Source organism: Sinohyriopsis cumingii, chromosome 2 (assembly GCF_028554795.1).
Source record: "Sinohyriopsis cumingii isolate HCF-2022 chromosome 2, ASM2855479v2, whole genome shotgun sequence".
In the NCBI taxonomy this organism is placed as follows: domain Eukaryota; kingdom Metazoa; phylum Mollusca; class Bivalvia; order Unionida; family Unionidae; genus Sinohyriopsis; species Sinohyriopsis cumingii.
The window spans coordinates 73,079,471-73,096,503 of record NC_142962.1 but is presented as its reverse complement, the minus strand read 5'-3'; the positions used below and the strand labels follow the sequence as shown (position 1 = coordinate 73,096,503).

The following is a 17,033-nucleotide window of genomic DNA, read 5'->3' as shown; positions in this document are numbered from 1 at the left end:
TTTATACGGCCCTTACAAATAATGTTGCTAGCACAATGGCCCCCCCCCTTGTCAAGTCCCCTCGATCAAACAGTTATGACCATGCCCAAGATACGATCATTCCTTTGTCAGTGTTGCAACCCCAATTGGCTGACCATGGGTATCCTTCTGATGAAGCCCTAAGCAGAAATAATAGTATGTACCTATGCCAGTCGGAGAGCCATCCCTGCCAAAACCATCTTCTTCGTGCTTGGCTTTTGTCTGGACAGCCTTGCAAGACAAATAATTGAAACCTTCGATTGTAGAGAGAATCTCAAGAACATGAAAGCCCTTCACTTTGAAAGCTTATGAGGGAAAGTGGCATGTTTTCATTGACTGGTACAATATCAATAACATCGTCCCTCAGAATGCCACAATCCTTCAACTGGCCAAAATTTTTCCATGGCTCTTCAAGGAGAAACATTTGGACCCAATTACTATCAAAGGCTACTGCTCCATAATATCTGACACATTCCAGCATCATGGTGGACTTTTTAAAGATCTAGCAGATATTTTATCCAATTTTGATCTCAGTCAGCTAGAATTTTTTTCAATTTATTTTCAGAATGGAATCTGTCCTGGATTTTAAATGGCACAATTTAAATAACTTCGAGTCTTTTACCAACTTATCACTAAAGCTACTATCATAAAAAACATGATTCCTTATAGCTTTAGCTTCAGCATGCAGGGTGAGCGAGTTACATGCCTTTTCTGTCAACCCAAACTATCTTCAGATCAGATGGTACTGTGGTCCTCTTGACACAACCAGGCTTTGTAGCCAAAAAAGGTTACTGTTTGTTGACAATCATCATTCTCTTGCTTTCTTTCATAGACAGGTCAAGACCAGTGACCATGCAAAATCCTGGTCTTGCACTGAAGCACTACTAGAAACATACAGAGACAAGTTATGGCATGCTCAAGTGCCTTTTTCTTTAACCCCTCAAGCCCTTTGAGGCTGAAATGGGTTATACACTCACTTACTAAAAGGTTTCACAAGATCAGAGTTGCTTCATGAAGATTACTGCTCATAAGGTTCAAGCCATCTATGTGAGCCTCATGTTCAACTATAACATTTTAATCCAGAATATAGTAGAAGCTGTGGACTGGCATGCAGAGTCAACCTTCTCGAGCTTTTATCTGAGAGATTTAGCTTAGCAGAAGCAAACCTTGAATCTGGCAGGTCCAGTGGTGACTGCCAGACCCATTTTTAAAAAATCAACACAGCCTATCAGCTTTACTGGATTCACCAGTGGATTCACCAGTGAAATTTTTGTAGGTAAGAAGATTTCAGTATTCATCTTGTTACCCATATGTAAGGGTCAAAGGTAAAGTGACCCCAGGCTGTGTTGCTTATGTAATTAGGAGAACGGGTTATCATTAGCATGGGGAATCCAGCCATCATTCCCAAGAAGGATACCTGAGGTAGAAGTAAGATGTTCAGCATGCCATCCTTCTTTTACCTATTGTCCTAAGAATAATGTGATTGGGGAACATATTTAAAGGAAAAAGCAAATTTTTATGTAAATTCTGTTTCTCCAAGAATACTTACCCAATCACTTTAATAAAAAACCCTCCCAACCATCCTGCATTGCAAGTATCCTCATTAGTATATTTCTCAGCTTATGAACTAGTGACACCTGGTGATAGCAAGGGGAGGTAATGAGCATGATATATATGAGTTATTGCCATTTGTCTATAGGAGCTGGACAGGAAAAGACACACAAGGTAGTAGGCTTCTGTCCATAACATTAATGTGATTGGATAAGTAATCTCAGAGAAACAATTTACTTAAAAATTTGCTATCCATGCACACCGACTGAAACAGCTATACTACATGACCTGCAGTTTATGCTAACTTTAGCATGCAGAATGAGTGAGCTACATATGTTATCCATAGATCCGAACTACATCCGGTTGCATTCTGATAGTTCAGTCCAATGACACAACCTCGTTCCTTCATAAGATTAGCTTGCTGTCACCAGTCAACCAACAATAACTATTCGTTCCCTCTCCTTGACCGATCTGTCAAGAGAAGCAAAGATGCAACACCCTGTACATGCCCTCAGATATTACCTGAGTTACACAGACAACACCTGCATCAACCATAAAAGACTGTGCCTACCAATGAGGGCAGGAATGCAAGACATAACCCCACAATCACTGGCCACTTGGCTAAAGGGATCTATTAAATCATTGTTCTCAAAACTCTCACAGGACAAGTTACACAATGAAGATTTCAGCTCATGAAAGATGAGCAGCTCCTGTGATCCTGGTCTTGAATGTAATGTTTAAAATTGGACATAGAGTCAACTGACTAGCACACAGCTGCCTTTTCTAGTTTCCATTTGGATGAAATGGCCTTGCTAAGGAGAGAATTGAATTTCCTTGGGTTGGTGATAGCACAGATAGTGACCACTTCCCATTCATGAATGCACACAGCCTTTGACCCAGACCTTAAATTTGCCACTTTCTCATGATTTGCTTGGGAATCTTTTGATAGCAAGACAAAAATAATCAAGTGCAGTATCCCACAGAGATCCTGCATGCATGTATAAACGAATTGTCTCTTGTTGTGCTAAACTGATATTAGAAGTTAATGTTCCCTCACACCCTTCCCTGCAGTGTGAGCATCCATTCGAGTTTTGCTCAAATTAAAAAATTAGTCTAAACCTGCTATAATAGTAGCCAGCTGGCAGAAAGAGAAGGGAGTTAACCTGTAAGAGTTGCTTCCCTTCAGCTAAGTAATATGTTTACAGAAAAACAATTTTTGGTCCTGGCAGGGCTGGACTCACATGTAGGAAAGAAAGTTATCCAAATATAATGTGATATTAAGTATTATCAGAGAAACATAATTTACTCAGAAATTTGTTTTTGCCAAGTAACTTATATTATTTGAGTAAGGCATTAGCAAACCTGCCAAACCTTATAATTAAATCTTAAGGCTTACTGGAAAGATCATTAACTCATTAACCACTGGCGCAATGTTTACTCATCAGGAGGTAGTAACTTACTGCCGAGCTTAGTAGCATCAAGGTCATGTATGATACACTAAAGTGGCTGATATTATAGAAAGGTAGACAGATGTAGCTCTACAATGATACCAAATAATCTGGACATTCTAGATGCACTACAAAATACAGAGGGAAATACTCATTTTTTGGACCCGATTTTCGGAATCTGATTTTGTGTCTGGATTTTAGACTTTTTGGCCTGAGATCTAAAGCAGACTGGTCTGTCTGAACTGCACAAAGACAGGCGAACCTTTGCAAAAAGTAGGATAAGATGGGCATTTGGAATAAAGAGTGGTCTTGATATGAAAATGTTGGGTCTGTTAAGCAAATAAACAACTTTTCCCCTTCAGCTCATGCACGAATGAAATTGCCAATGAAAAATGATGTTTCTAACACAACTAGGCATTAGGTTAATGAGAAATCTCCAGGAAGTCGATGCATTAGGATGTATTCAGAAATAGCCCCCAAAAGGTGTTTCCTACTCATATTTCAGGCGAAAATGACAAAAACCTCCAGGGGCTTATGAGTTAAGTTACAGCCTTGCAGAACAACAGCAAAAATTATACAAAAATATATTTCAGTCACATCCAGATATTGGCTTATCCATGTTCAGATTAGATTCAGTTATTCATTGAGCCAGACTATCTTTATGGGGGGGGGGGGGAGGTATAGATGCTTAAATCTGCCCATGTTTTTAATGTATCATCAAGCTTTTGTTCATACATTATTGCATCATTTAAATGTTGTAATACAAGCATGTTGAAGGCAAAAAGAACAATAACTCTTCTTAAAGTCCAAAACATTTACTGCAGAGGAATATTCAGATACTTAGCCATGTTTTAAAAACACAGCAGGAAAGTCAACAATTATTTTTATTGAGCATCATGTATAAAGGCCACAGTTACACTTATTGGACATCATATGGAAAGACAACAATTACATTTATTGGACATCATATGGAAAGGCAACAATTACATTTATTGGACATCATATGGAAAGGCCAGTTACATTTATTGGACATATGGAAAGGCAACAATTACATTTATTGACATCATATGGAAAGGCAACAATTACATGTATTGGACATCATATGGAAAGGCCAGTTACATTTATTGGACATCAAATGGAAAGGCTACAATTATTTTTTATTGGGCATCATATGGAAAGGCCACAGTTACATTTATTGGACATCATATGAAAAGGCAACAGTTACATTTATTGGACATCATATGGAAAGACAACAATTACATTTATTGGACATCATATGGAAAGACAACAATTACATTTATTGGACATCATATGGAAAGGCGTTACATTTATTTTTGTTATTTTTATTAGGCATCATGTGGAAAGGCCACAGTTATATTTATTGGACATCATGTATCAGTTTGAGTATTGCTTATGCCGAAAGTGGTGATTGTAGTCATCATATGAAAAATAAAAATAAAACATAAAGATTGTGTCAACTTGAGAGGTCTAGAAAGAAGTTATTGGTCTCCATGACATTATTTCCAGGAACTATGCTTCCTGATTAATTGTCCTCTAGACTGGTTTCTGGAACAAAACTTGACAAGGATTTGATGGAATGTTATTTTATGTTTATGAAATCTTAAGTGGTTGGGATTTCTAGCGTTAAATGACATTATTTATACAGTTATGCCCCCTGAACTGCAGTTTCTGGAACTGAACTGAAGGTCATTAAGTGTACTTTACAAACTTTGTTTAGTTAAACATAATGTTGCTTTTGCTGCATGAGACAGTACTTCGAAACATTTAAATAAATACATGTTTTGTGAGTAAACATTAATGGTGCATGACATTTTGTTGCATTTACTGAAAAGTTGTTTAACATTGTGGAAAAATATTTACTGCTTTACTGAGAAGGTATGGTTGGCAGGTCAGCATTAAAGTTTTTGAAACTAATGCAGTTAGATATTTTAAAAGATTAAAAGAGCCTAATATACTAGTTTGAGGAAGCCATTGTAAGTGAATAATGCAGAATGTCACCTCTGACAATTCACTTCTGTTCTTTTCACATGACAGGATGCATTGTGTATAGGATATAAAGATATTGTCTTCCAGTGCAGATTGGGATATGGCTGCAATTTTAGGATACCAGACAATCTGTAGGATCAAAATTTGCTTTGCTCCATTCAAGTTTCAAGTTGTTTGTGTGAGAAGGGCTAGAAAAAGTTTTGAATGATCAACTTTTAATCATTGTTTTACTAAAACTTAGCAAATATTATTCAGCATATTAAATAGTAAAAGCTAAACTAAAAAAAAATTTGGAAAAAAACTGCAACTTTACAGTGAATGAATTTGCAATGATTGTTATGTTGCATCGGTAGTCATGGTTGAGTCTGATAGCTAAGAGATTTTTCCACACGTGCCTTCAACTGTAGATTTTAAAAATTAGTCCCGACATTTTTCATTTTCTCCCTAAAATCGCTTGGAAATCGTCTGGAAATTAAAATCATTTTGATGCAGGAACCCTTTAATTGTGATGATGTTTGTTAGGGCAATAGTGTTCTCAAATTCATTTTCATTTAATCTGTTTATTACATAAAAGAGGAGTCTTAAGATGTAGACTGATTGCAAAAGAGATAAGTAATTCTTCACATTAAATCATCATTGGCAATTTGTCTGAGTAATCTATACACAATCTTTGCCATTTAAAATGACTAAGTGACTAGAAATTTGGTGTACAATTGAAGTCTGTTGATGTTATTGAATAATCTATGCATAATGTGATTTGTTCATAGTAATAAAGTAGCACAGACCCTGCTCTACTGACACAATTTATTATGGCAGATCAGGGTCTATGTTGTTTGCAGTTGGACCCCAAATGTTAATGTATACAGTAATACCTCGTGCATTTGCGTTTCTGGATTTGTGAATTCATGGATTCGTGAAATTTTCATTGGTACCCTCTACATACGTGTTTTCTTTTTTTTATTGAATTGTACCTTCGTTATATGACTTCTGAGACATATGAAGTTTACCTAGTTTACCTTCCTGACAAAGACAAAGAAAACGTCAGTCATTAAGTTTACAGTTCCTTTCGTTACTTGGTTTTACTTTACTGTGAGTGCAAAAGTAAATGGCAGTCGATGAATTAGTATAGGGGTAATATTAGTATACAGTACATGTACCGTACCATAAATGCGCTAGTATTGCAAATACCCATTAGGCAATACTGTACTCTATTTTTACATCAACCATTTATTTCTCTTTTTAAGGGTAATGTAGTATGCTAATTTTTAAATGAAATTAAAGTGCTTTGGGAGCATGATTTGGGTCATATTTAGGGTTTAAACCCTAGAAATAAGCATTTATTAGCATTTTTAGTGACTCGTACCAAACATTCGTGATTCCTCCTGATCCGCGACTGGTTCTGGAACCTAACCTCGTGAATGTTCGAGGTATTACTGTATTTAATTTGTAGTTGCTAGTTTTTTCTCCATGATTATAGGATATATTTAAGTGTATTTTGGACTTTATCTTGTTCACAACCACGTTCACTGTGTACCTGACTAGGAACCTTGATGTTGTTTTTATTTTGTAACAAATAATACATAATTATTATTTCTCTAGGAGTGTGGGTTAAATATTTAGGATCATTGTCAGTAAAGGTAAACATGTTTATTTGGGTCATGGTCTAGGATACTGGAATTTCCCCATGAAGAACCTGTTGTACCTGATGTTTCTCATGTTCTATATAATAATGTTGGTTACAAATTTTATGTGTACAACTTAGAATTTTCTGGAAACAATTTTTGGACCTGCATCCTGGTTCTACTTTTGTGTCTTAGTTTTTTTACATAATCTTGTTTACTTTAAAAATTATTTATCCTTGTGATAACATCAGGAGCAGAATCATTTGTATTGTTGTATTCAGTTTTTGATTTGGATGCAATTATTTATTCAAATTGTTGTTCTGTAGAATTACAAAGTGCTCAAAAATATTGCAGAAGAAACATTAATTTGGAATTATAGTTAGTTTAAAGAAGGACATCTTGGATAACATTATTGTGATTAATTGGAAGACATAGCATGTCAGCACACTTCAGGCCACTGGTACATAGTACATTCAGTTCTACAGGCACATCAACACCTTCAGTGCTGAATCTTATTTTGAACACCACTAGAATTTAATTTGAACTTTATTCATTAGGCCTGGTGATATAACTTTTTGGTCCATTTGGGATTACTTCACAATACTATAAGTTATTTTTAAATTTTCATTTGTATTCTTGGGAAATAAATTCTTGATTAAATGTTACAAAACTTGTTGGTTTTCTCTCTTTTGTGTTACTTTAAGACCTTAGAGTTGTAATACAACTCATAAACTCGTATATACAGCCAAAAAAAGGACAGGATGAACAAAAAGTGGTTTCATGCTACAGGAGCAGTTTGAAGATTTACCCTTCTTCCATGGTCACTCTGCATCTTGTGGTAATTGAGCATTTTTCATCTGTTTCCAGCATTTCACAGCAAATGAGCAGTGATACTCAATCAGCAGAGTACAGACAGGAATCCAGACAAATAATTTGGAATATTTCCCGATTTCCAGGAAAAACTGAGATGATGGCTCAATTCAGAGTAAGCACAGGGACAGAGTCTCAACAGAGAGTTTTATATCAAACCATTATCCATTGTTTCTTAAGTCATCCATTTCAGAAATATCTTAAGAATCATAAATTAAAATTATTATTATCAGTTGATTTTACTTGTGTGTAATTTTTATCTTAGCACATTATTAAGGATTTTGTTTCCTTTTAGTTAGGCTCAATTAGATATGTTCAGTGGAGAATCTTCACAGAACTGCTCACACACAATGTGTAACATAGGAAAAAAAATGATGATGAAAACTTCATATTATGACAAATATTGTGCAAACTTTTAAATTCACTTCCATCTGATGAAACAACTTTGGCTGTATATTAAAAACAATGTTAAATATACTTGTTACTGGCCAAATAATACTTTATAATTCATACTAGGAACAGAATAAAATATTTGAATTGTGTATAAACTAGCCTGGATTTGAGTCAGATATTTTGTATGAACAGAAAGGCTTTATTACTAGACTAGTTTAGAAGAAGTCCATGCATTTTTTCAATTTTAGAGTTACGGTTTTTAGCTCAACTGGTCTTAAGATTCTGTTTGTCTTACATTGTTGTCTGTCATGTGACACCCTTCAACGTTTACTGTGTTAAAACATCCCTGAAACCAATCCAGAGATTTTGACCAAATTTCATTGGCAGTATTTGGGCACAGTCTTTCATAGCTGTGGAGATTAAGCCAAACCATAATCAGTTATGGTTGCCAGTTAAGAAAAAAAACTTAAACAATTTTTTCTCCAAAGCAGCTGAAGAAAATTTAACAAAATTTTGCATAGAGGGTATCCAGGTATGTAGGTCTTTCAGAGTTGTGAGAATTGTGTTTAAATCCATTATCAAATATGGTCACTATTACTAAACATAGAAAAAACACTCTGAACTTCTCCAACAGAATTTAAACGAATTCAGCAGAACTCATTTACACATAAAAACTAATTAAAAATGCCTGGAGAAGGTTGAGGCATATCGAACCATCAGCTGGGGTAGTGGTCATGTCATCCCTGGTCCCCAACCAGTTCCGTTAACATTGTAACCTATCAGAGGGAAATACTGGGGTTCATGCAGTCATTCAGCATGTTACTCTGTGTTATTGTCATTGTGTTTGTATACCCTCTATCAGTCAGTTGATATCACCTGTTACTAGACCCAGAATGCAACTGTCATTGGTGATAAAACAAATTTGCAGTTGCGGGGGATTGTTAGAAAATAAGGCAGCTAGAAAACTCTCAATGAATGTTCAATTAAAGAAGAAATAAAAAATTGATTTCTAAAACTTGCATTTTAGACTGATGTGCTGTTTTGGTGGCATTGGCATATTTATATGATGCCACTGTTAGGAGACAAATGACATCACAGTATTTGATGTCAGCATTGCAAAGCAAGGTATGGGATATGTGTGACTTTTCCAAGAGAGTTGTTAATCCCAACATTTGACATTGGAACTGAATAAGCTATGATGCCATGGGAGGAAAGATTAGTTAAACAGGTAAAATGTTAAAAACTCCAAATTAAATACAAAAATTTGTCCAAACTTGATGGATAATGTGTAGTTGGTGTATTAAAAAATATTCTCTATCGTAATGTTTAATCTTGCTACTGACAAATCTGGGTCAGGCAGAATTAATTTATATTATCAGATACTCAGTATAACCTATGCTGTGGTTAAGTTGGTTTAAGTGTTTAGATACCTGGATATCTCTCCTTATCCATATATCCCTGAGGTGTTCTTAAATTCTTACTTCAAATTCCCATAATGTCTCCTGTACATATGCTCACAATATTTGACATCCTTCCGCTTCAGACTCTACATAATACAAGTACCAAGATTAAGTTACAGTACTGTTAAGCTGTATATATCAAGAACTATGATGAACTTGCTAATAAGTGAAATTGACACATATTAATCAGGTGGGGGCCTCGAGTGGCTGAGTGGTCTAAAGCGCTCTCCGTTATGGACCTTTGCCATCTCATCTCTGTCTGCGTGGTTTCGAGTCTCGGGTTCAGCCAATGTGGGTATGTGAGAAAGCTCGCCAGTAGCTTCTCGTGGGTCAGTGGTTCTTTCCGGGGTTTTCCCAGGTTCTTCCTCCACCATTAATACTGGCCACCATGTATAGCCTATCGTGTGCTGAAAAATGGCGTTGAACCCTACAACAACAACAATTAATCAGGTGATTTTGCATCACGGCTAAGTTTGTTATCATCCTAGAAGTCATATTTCTCAATTGATTTTGATCAAACTTGGAATGTTTGCTTATATCATCAAGATCTCACAATAATTAGATTCTGAGTGAGATCCGTGCTAATTATTGAGGTGACTTTGCATCTCACTGGCAGAGCTTGTTTTCACTCTGCAAGCCACACCTCTGATCCCATTTTGATCAAACAAATAATATGCTCTTCTGTTATACATCTGTTAATTTTTCATTTGAGAAAGAACCAGAATTTTACTTCATGTCCAAAAAGTTGGAAAATGACTGATGTCTGCTGATTTCTGTATCACCGTACTCTCAAATAAAGCTGGAACTACTTTTTCCTAGAGGTTTTCTGGTTACAACTGAACAAGCCTGAACACCACTGTCTTAGCCTTACTTGACACGGAACAGGGAATGAACAGCATTCTCTGTAATGAAACAGTATCATCACTTCCATCAGCTTGTACAATCCCATTGGAATTAACTTAAAACTACTGCATATATTCCCATGCAATGTCCCCATGAGAGCATGACATAATGATCTACCTGAAAATGTTCAACCATTATCAACCTGGCCTTGAGTAGAATCTTTCTTAGTTATTCAGCTGATGAAATCTTTGTGATGCAGAATTTGACAACTGCACAGTAACTATAAATTACATATATGGGTATGCTGCTCCTTGAATTTTAGAATTTATGTTATGTACAGTGATCATAGTGATAATTGATGACTGGTGTTTTGTGTGCTTCATTTCTATAACTGCAGTAAATTCAAGCACATATCAGCTAATCGGAATGGTATTCAGTTTATGATTTAAGATGAAGTTTCATATTCAAAAGATTGAAATGATAAGCATTTTCAGGGGAGGGGGATTTTAAGTTATATATAGTGATTTTATTAAATTATCTGAAAATTGATGTATAACAAAAATATCATTATCATAGTAATTCAATGTTGATTGATACATCATGTCTTGTTTTCTACATCAGAAAATCTGGATTGTGACTCAGCTTATATTAACTTATACCATCATTTTATTTGACAAACAGTATAATAATTTAGACCTTTGATGTGATAAATTTCAGCCTGCCTCTCTAAATCTAGAGACTGTATTTCTCATCCAGTTTCTATCAGACTTGGTATGGGTTGTTCCAGTTAAATGTACCTGGGAACCAGGGAGGCACTTTTAATTTGGGATACTCACCCATAGATACAGTTTAGAATTTTTTTATATCAATTTAATATGAACTTTATGAAATCAATTAACCCTGGCATATTTTCAAAAGACTGCCTTCCCCGGGTACCATGTATGTTTAAATGGAACAGCTCTAAATAGGTTTATATAATCAAGCTCTTGGATGACTTTTATTACGATCAAGAGGCCATTTATAGTAGTCATGCCTTTATTTTTGGAAAGAGTTATATCAGACTAGATTATAGTAAAATGAATAAACTTTACATGATTTAAAATTCAGAAGACAGTTAACATAAGGTTATGTTCTTAGAATACAGCATAAGCCTTCTTAGTGAAATGATCAACTGTTATGTTATGTTTGCCAGGTGAGCAATATCAGGCTCACTTGTGTCTCATGTTATTGTTTCAGCTCATTAGCTCTGGACCAGGAGCATTGAATAAACATGAAGTGGGACCAGCAGCACTAGAGTTTGAAATATCTAGCTACCTAAGCTCTGGGATGAAGATTCGCTATCTACGTGTCTATGACCGAGAGGGGTCCTTTATACCAATGAAATGGGTTAGATACATCACTGTTAGTGACTCATACATAATCAAAATATAATAATTCCGGTCAGTGCTAACTGAGCTATTGCAGCTGATACTTAACTGGTTATTGCAACATCTTAGATTGTCTTGATATAACAAGATGGGAGAAAGCATTGCTGCAGCTACAGATTAAACCAGAACCACTGAAAGCAATGTTAGGCCAACTAGACTAGAATGCCCCGACCGTTTGTGCTGGTTAGTAAAGGCTTCTTACCACTGACTAATATACTACCAAGCCATTGATGTAAACAATAAAGCTATTTTCATTTTTCTTTGTTGGGGATTAGTAGCATATTTTGAATGAATTGGTTGAAAAATGCCATCTGTGAATTCACCGCTGAAGACATGCCAGGGTCCTTAGATTTATATGGATTTTGAACAGAATTTCTGTGCTTGAGATGGGTCCATTTATCATTTTGATTTGTTGATGTGTAGGTGGGTGTATCTGTGGACAACTTTGGTTAAAGATGTTTCCAGCATTTCTATTTCAGTTCACTTCATATTTGGAGTATATCATCACATACTCCCTTTCTATCAGTGCCATACCTGCCACAGGGTTTTTTGGGTCATGAATTGGGAAACATGGTTACATTTTTTTTGGTTGAAGAGTTTTCACACTTATATTTCTATAACTAGTACTTTTTCATTTTAAATATCATCACATACTGACCAGAGGATTTTACAAAATCTATTTTTGGTCAATTCCTGTGTGGGGTCATAGGGTCAATATGTAGAACACCTTTTGTTACAGTTAGAATTCTAATTATTATGTTAAATGAACTTTTTTACTCAGTTCACTATATGTTTGGAGTATTGTATGATCCAAACTCCCATTTACCCTACACTGCTGAAACTTCCTGGAATTACCTTGTGAATGGGGCAATGGGGTCAAGAGTTGAATACCTCTTTGGTTTTTTTGTTGTTTCTTTTCTTCTGACAGTTGTATAGATATGATCCCAAGCTCCCTTTCTCCTTATACTCTAGGGTTATGTCCCTTGGAGTTGAGAAGTACACATTTTTATATTTATTATTATTTACATTAATATTATTATTATTATTATTATTATTATTATTATTATTATTATTATTATTATCAGTAGAGCTCCGGAATATAACATGATTACAGTCTTAAATAGCTGCTTGTACCACTTTTACTCTAGGGTGGATAGGGCCATTGGGTCAGAAATTACAATACTTCCTTTTGTTTATATTTTCTGCACAATGTTTGAAATATATAACAATTATTTTTGGAATTCCTGCCCTTCTGTCATTCTCTTGGTTGTTGCAGTAGGGTTCTTCTTGATGTTTTGACTGCTTATGAGAGGGGCATGTCATGTGTTTCTTTAAAACACAGTTCTTGTTTTGTCACTTATATTTCTATAACCCCTTAACCAAATTCCCCACTTGCTTGGAATAATATAATCACATTATTTCTGTCTGTTAGAAATACTTCTGCAGCTGGATTCAGCCCCAGGGGTCTGGTCATGAGTTTAAAAATAATTTTGGGGATACATTTTTACATTATGTTAGCTTTCATATTTCCTTTTTTACATATAGAATTGTTGTTTTGCGTAAATTAAGAAATACAATATGTAAACCAGCAACATCAGCAACTACTATCAGTGTACAATCCTCAACTTCATTAGACCACTCTGTCCACTGTAACAGAACTTATTTTCCTTGAAGAAAATCTGCAATGATCATGAATTAAGAAAACATTGTTTTAGTAATTGAAATATAGGTTATTGGCATGAGAGTTACTTTATTTATCTGTCTGTTATTACCAGTAAGAATTGAGACACATGTAATTGTATATTTATCTTTACTTGATTAGAAATCATTTCTTTTGATATAAATGTTATAAAGTTTGTTGAATATAATAAACTTTGATGATACATTCTGTTACATGTTTGTAGTGTTATTCATGTGCTAGCACCCAATTAGGACCATTTTTAACGAATCTGGCCTTTTGATATTGCCCAGAGTCCTGAATGTATGATTCATATTCCATCATTCATTCATCAATATTGCTATTTGCCACTTCTTTTTGTAAAAAAAAAGAATATAGAACCAATTTCAGCAAACTGCACAAAAATTGTATGTGGGACAAATCCCTTTAGAAATCATTTGGTTTCCATAGCAGCAGAAATTAAAACATATTTTCGTCTTCCCCAAAATGGCTCAGCCAGTTAAGATTACATTTGATATGAATGTTTCTTAGCACATGCTCTAACAAAATTCTTTCTGGGGTGGTTCTCTTAGCATGCAATGGTGTGGCTTTAAAAGTAAACATGCAGAAGACCTGTTTTCAATTTCAGTAGAATTGCAAAGCCAGTTTCAATTGAACATGATATTTATTAGGATGTGTTGTATAATTTTTAAATTTAGGTTGAACCCCCCTATCAATCGTGTGTGTCCATGGCCTCTGGATACACAATCCTATTTTGACTCCTCCTCTTGTGTCCCTGGATATAAAAACCTATTTTGACTTATTTGGACTCCAGGCAGAAATACTTTTAACTAACATGTTGAACACCACCAGTTTCTACTATATAGCTGGAAATAATCCAGTCAAGGATGCATTTCAGCCCAAGGTACCTGTGTTATTACATTTGCCTTTGCGACCATTTTATAACAGATGAGTGATATCAGATCTCTTAGGCCTCTTGTTTATACAATTGCACTAAATTTACTTACTTTCTACATGAAGTTTCTGATGTACTCTTGACTGCTAAAAATTTGGCACAATGGAGTCTCATTCATTAATTCATTCATTCGAACAAACAGACTGGGCCCCAAGTGGTCTAAAGCGCTTTCCGTTACAGATCACTGCCATCTCACCTCTGTCTGTGTGGGTTCGAGTCCAGGATTCGGCCAATGTGGGTATGTGAGAAAGCTTGCCAGTAGCTTCTCGTGGGTCAGTGGTTCTTCTCAGGGGTTTTCCCGGGTTCTTCCTCCACCATTAATACTGGCCACCATGCATAGCCTATCATGTGCTGAAAAATGGTGTTAAACCCCACAACAACAACCAACAGACAGACAGGTAGACAGACAGATAGACACTATGCATATGGACATAAGCCATTCTACTGTGTGTGCCTCCACATATTCTCATATACAAAACACCTCTGCATATGTACATTGCACATAATTATGATACAATAACACCTAACAAAATGCATTAGTATACCATAAAACTATGTAAACCTATCAAAATTAACTATGCTCACAAATACAGTACACCCGCATAGTTAGGCATACAAGGTACAAATACAATACACCCACATAGCCAGGCATACAAGGAACAAATACAGTACACCCATAGAGCTAGGCATACAAGGTACAAATACAGTACACCCATATAGCTAGGCATACAGTGTTCAATTACAGTACACCAACATAGAAAGGCATATAAGGTACAAATAGAGTACACCCGCATAACTAGGCATACAAGGTACAAATACAGTACACCCATAGAGCTAGGCATACAAGGTATAAATACAGTACATCCACATAGCTAGGCATACAGGGTAAAAATACAGGACACCACATAGTTAGGCATACAAGGTACAAATACAGTACACCCATATAGCTAGGCATACAAGGTACAAATACAGTACGCCCATATAGCTAGGTATGCAGTGCACAAACTGTACACCCTTATAGCTAGTCATGCAGTGCATAAAGACTACAAACTCTATGCCCACATAGCTAGGCATGCAGTACACAAACTCTACACCCATATAGCTAGGCATGCAGTACCCAAACGATTATGCCTGTATATCTAGGCATGCAGTAAACAAACTCTATGCCCACATAGCTAGGCATGCAGTACACAAACTCTACACCCATATAGCTAGTCATGCAGTACACAAACTCTATGCCTATATAGCTAGGCATGCAGTACACAAACTCTATGCCCATATAGCTTGGCATGCAGTACACAAACTCTATGCCTATATAGCTAGGCATGCATTACCCAAACTCTATGCCTATATAGCTAGGCATGCAGTACACAAACTCTATGCCTATATAGCTAGGCATGCAGTACACAAACTCTATGCCTATATAGCTAGGCATGCAGTACCCAAACTCTATGCCCATATAGCTAGTCATGCAGTACCCAAACTCTACACCCATATAGCTAGTCATGCAGTACACAAACTCTATGCCTATATAGCTAGTCATGCAGTACCCAAACTCTACACCCATATAGCTAGTCATGCAGTACACAAACTCTATGCCCATATAGCTAGGCATGCAGTACACAAACTCTATGCCTATATAGCTAGGCATGCAGTACCCAAACTCTATGCCCATATAGCTAGGCATGCATTACCCAAACTCTATGCCTATGTAGCTAGGCATGCAGTACCCAAACTCTATGCCTATATAGCTAGGCATGCAGTACACAAACTCTACACAAATATAGCTATGCATGCAGTGCACAAAGACTACACCCATATAATTTTGCATGCAATACATGAACTCTACACCCATATAGCTAGGCATGCAGTACATAAACTCTACACCCATATAGCTAGGCATGCAGTGCACAAAGACTACACCCATATAGCTTGGCATGCAGTGCACAAAGACTACACCCATATAGCTTGGCATGCAGTGCACAAAGACTACACCCATATAGCTAGGCATGCAGTGCACAGACTTTGCACCCATATAGCTAGTCATGCAGGACATAAAGACTACATCCACATAGCTAGGCATGCAGTGCACAAAGTCTACACCCATATAGCTTGGCATGCAGTGCACAAAATCTACACCCATGTAGCTTGGCATGCGGTGCACAAAGACTACACCCATATAATTTTGCATGCAATACATAAACTCTACACCCATATAGCTAGGCATGCAGTACATAAACTCTACACCCATATAGCTAGGCATGCAGTGCACAAAGTCTACACCCATATAGCTTGGCATGCAGTGCACAAAGACTACACCCATATAGCTTGGCATGCAGTGCACAAAGACTACCCATATAGCTAGGCATGCAGTGCACAGACTTTACACCCATATAGCTAGTCATGCAGGACATAAAGACTACATCCACATAGCTAGGCATGCAGTGCACAAAGTCTACACCCATACAGCTTGGCATGCAGTGCACAAAGACTACACCCATATAATTTTGCATGCAATACATGAACTCTACACCCATATAGCTAGGCATGCAGTACATAAACTCTACACCCATATAGCTAGGCATGCAGTGCACAAAGACTACACCCATATAGCTTGGCATGAAGTGCAGAAAGACTACACCCATATAGCTAGGCATGCAGTGCACAGACTTTACACCCATATAGCTAGTCATGCAGGACATAAAGACTACATCCACATAGCTAGGCATGCAGCGCACAAAGTCTACACCCATATAGCTTG

At 36.4% G+C, this 17,033-nt stretch overlaps 1 protein-coding gene across 3 annotated transcripts in view; it reads left to right on the top strand.

Moving 5' to 3' along the window:
- Positions 1 to 13,532, top strand: part of LOC149805167 (AP-4 complex subunit mu-1-like) — a 61,688-nt gene extending 48,156 nt beyond the window's left edge. For 2 of the 3 annotated variants that reach the window (XM_089947962.1, XM_089947971.1), the window contains exons 12-13: positions 7,514 to 7,631; positions 11,449 to 13,532. In XM_089947962.1, the coding sequence (XP_089804088.1) occupies positions 7,514 to 7,631; positions 11,449 to 11,643 (313 nt within the window). In that variant the 3' untranslated portion in view covers positions 11,644 to 13,532. Of the gene's footprint in view, positions 1 to 7,513; positions 7,632 to 11,448 lie in introns of those variants that run through there. The other variant, XR_016418039.1, reaches the window with a different exon arrangement.
- The last annotated feature ends 3,501 nt before the right edge of the window (positions 13,533 to 17,033 follow it).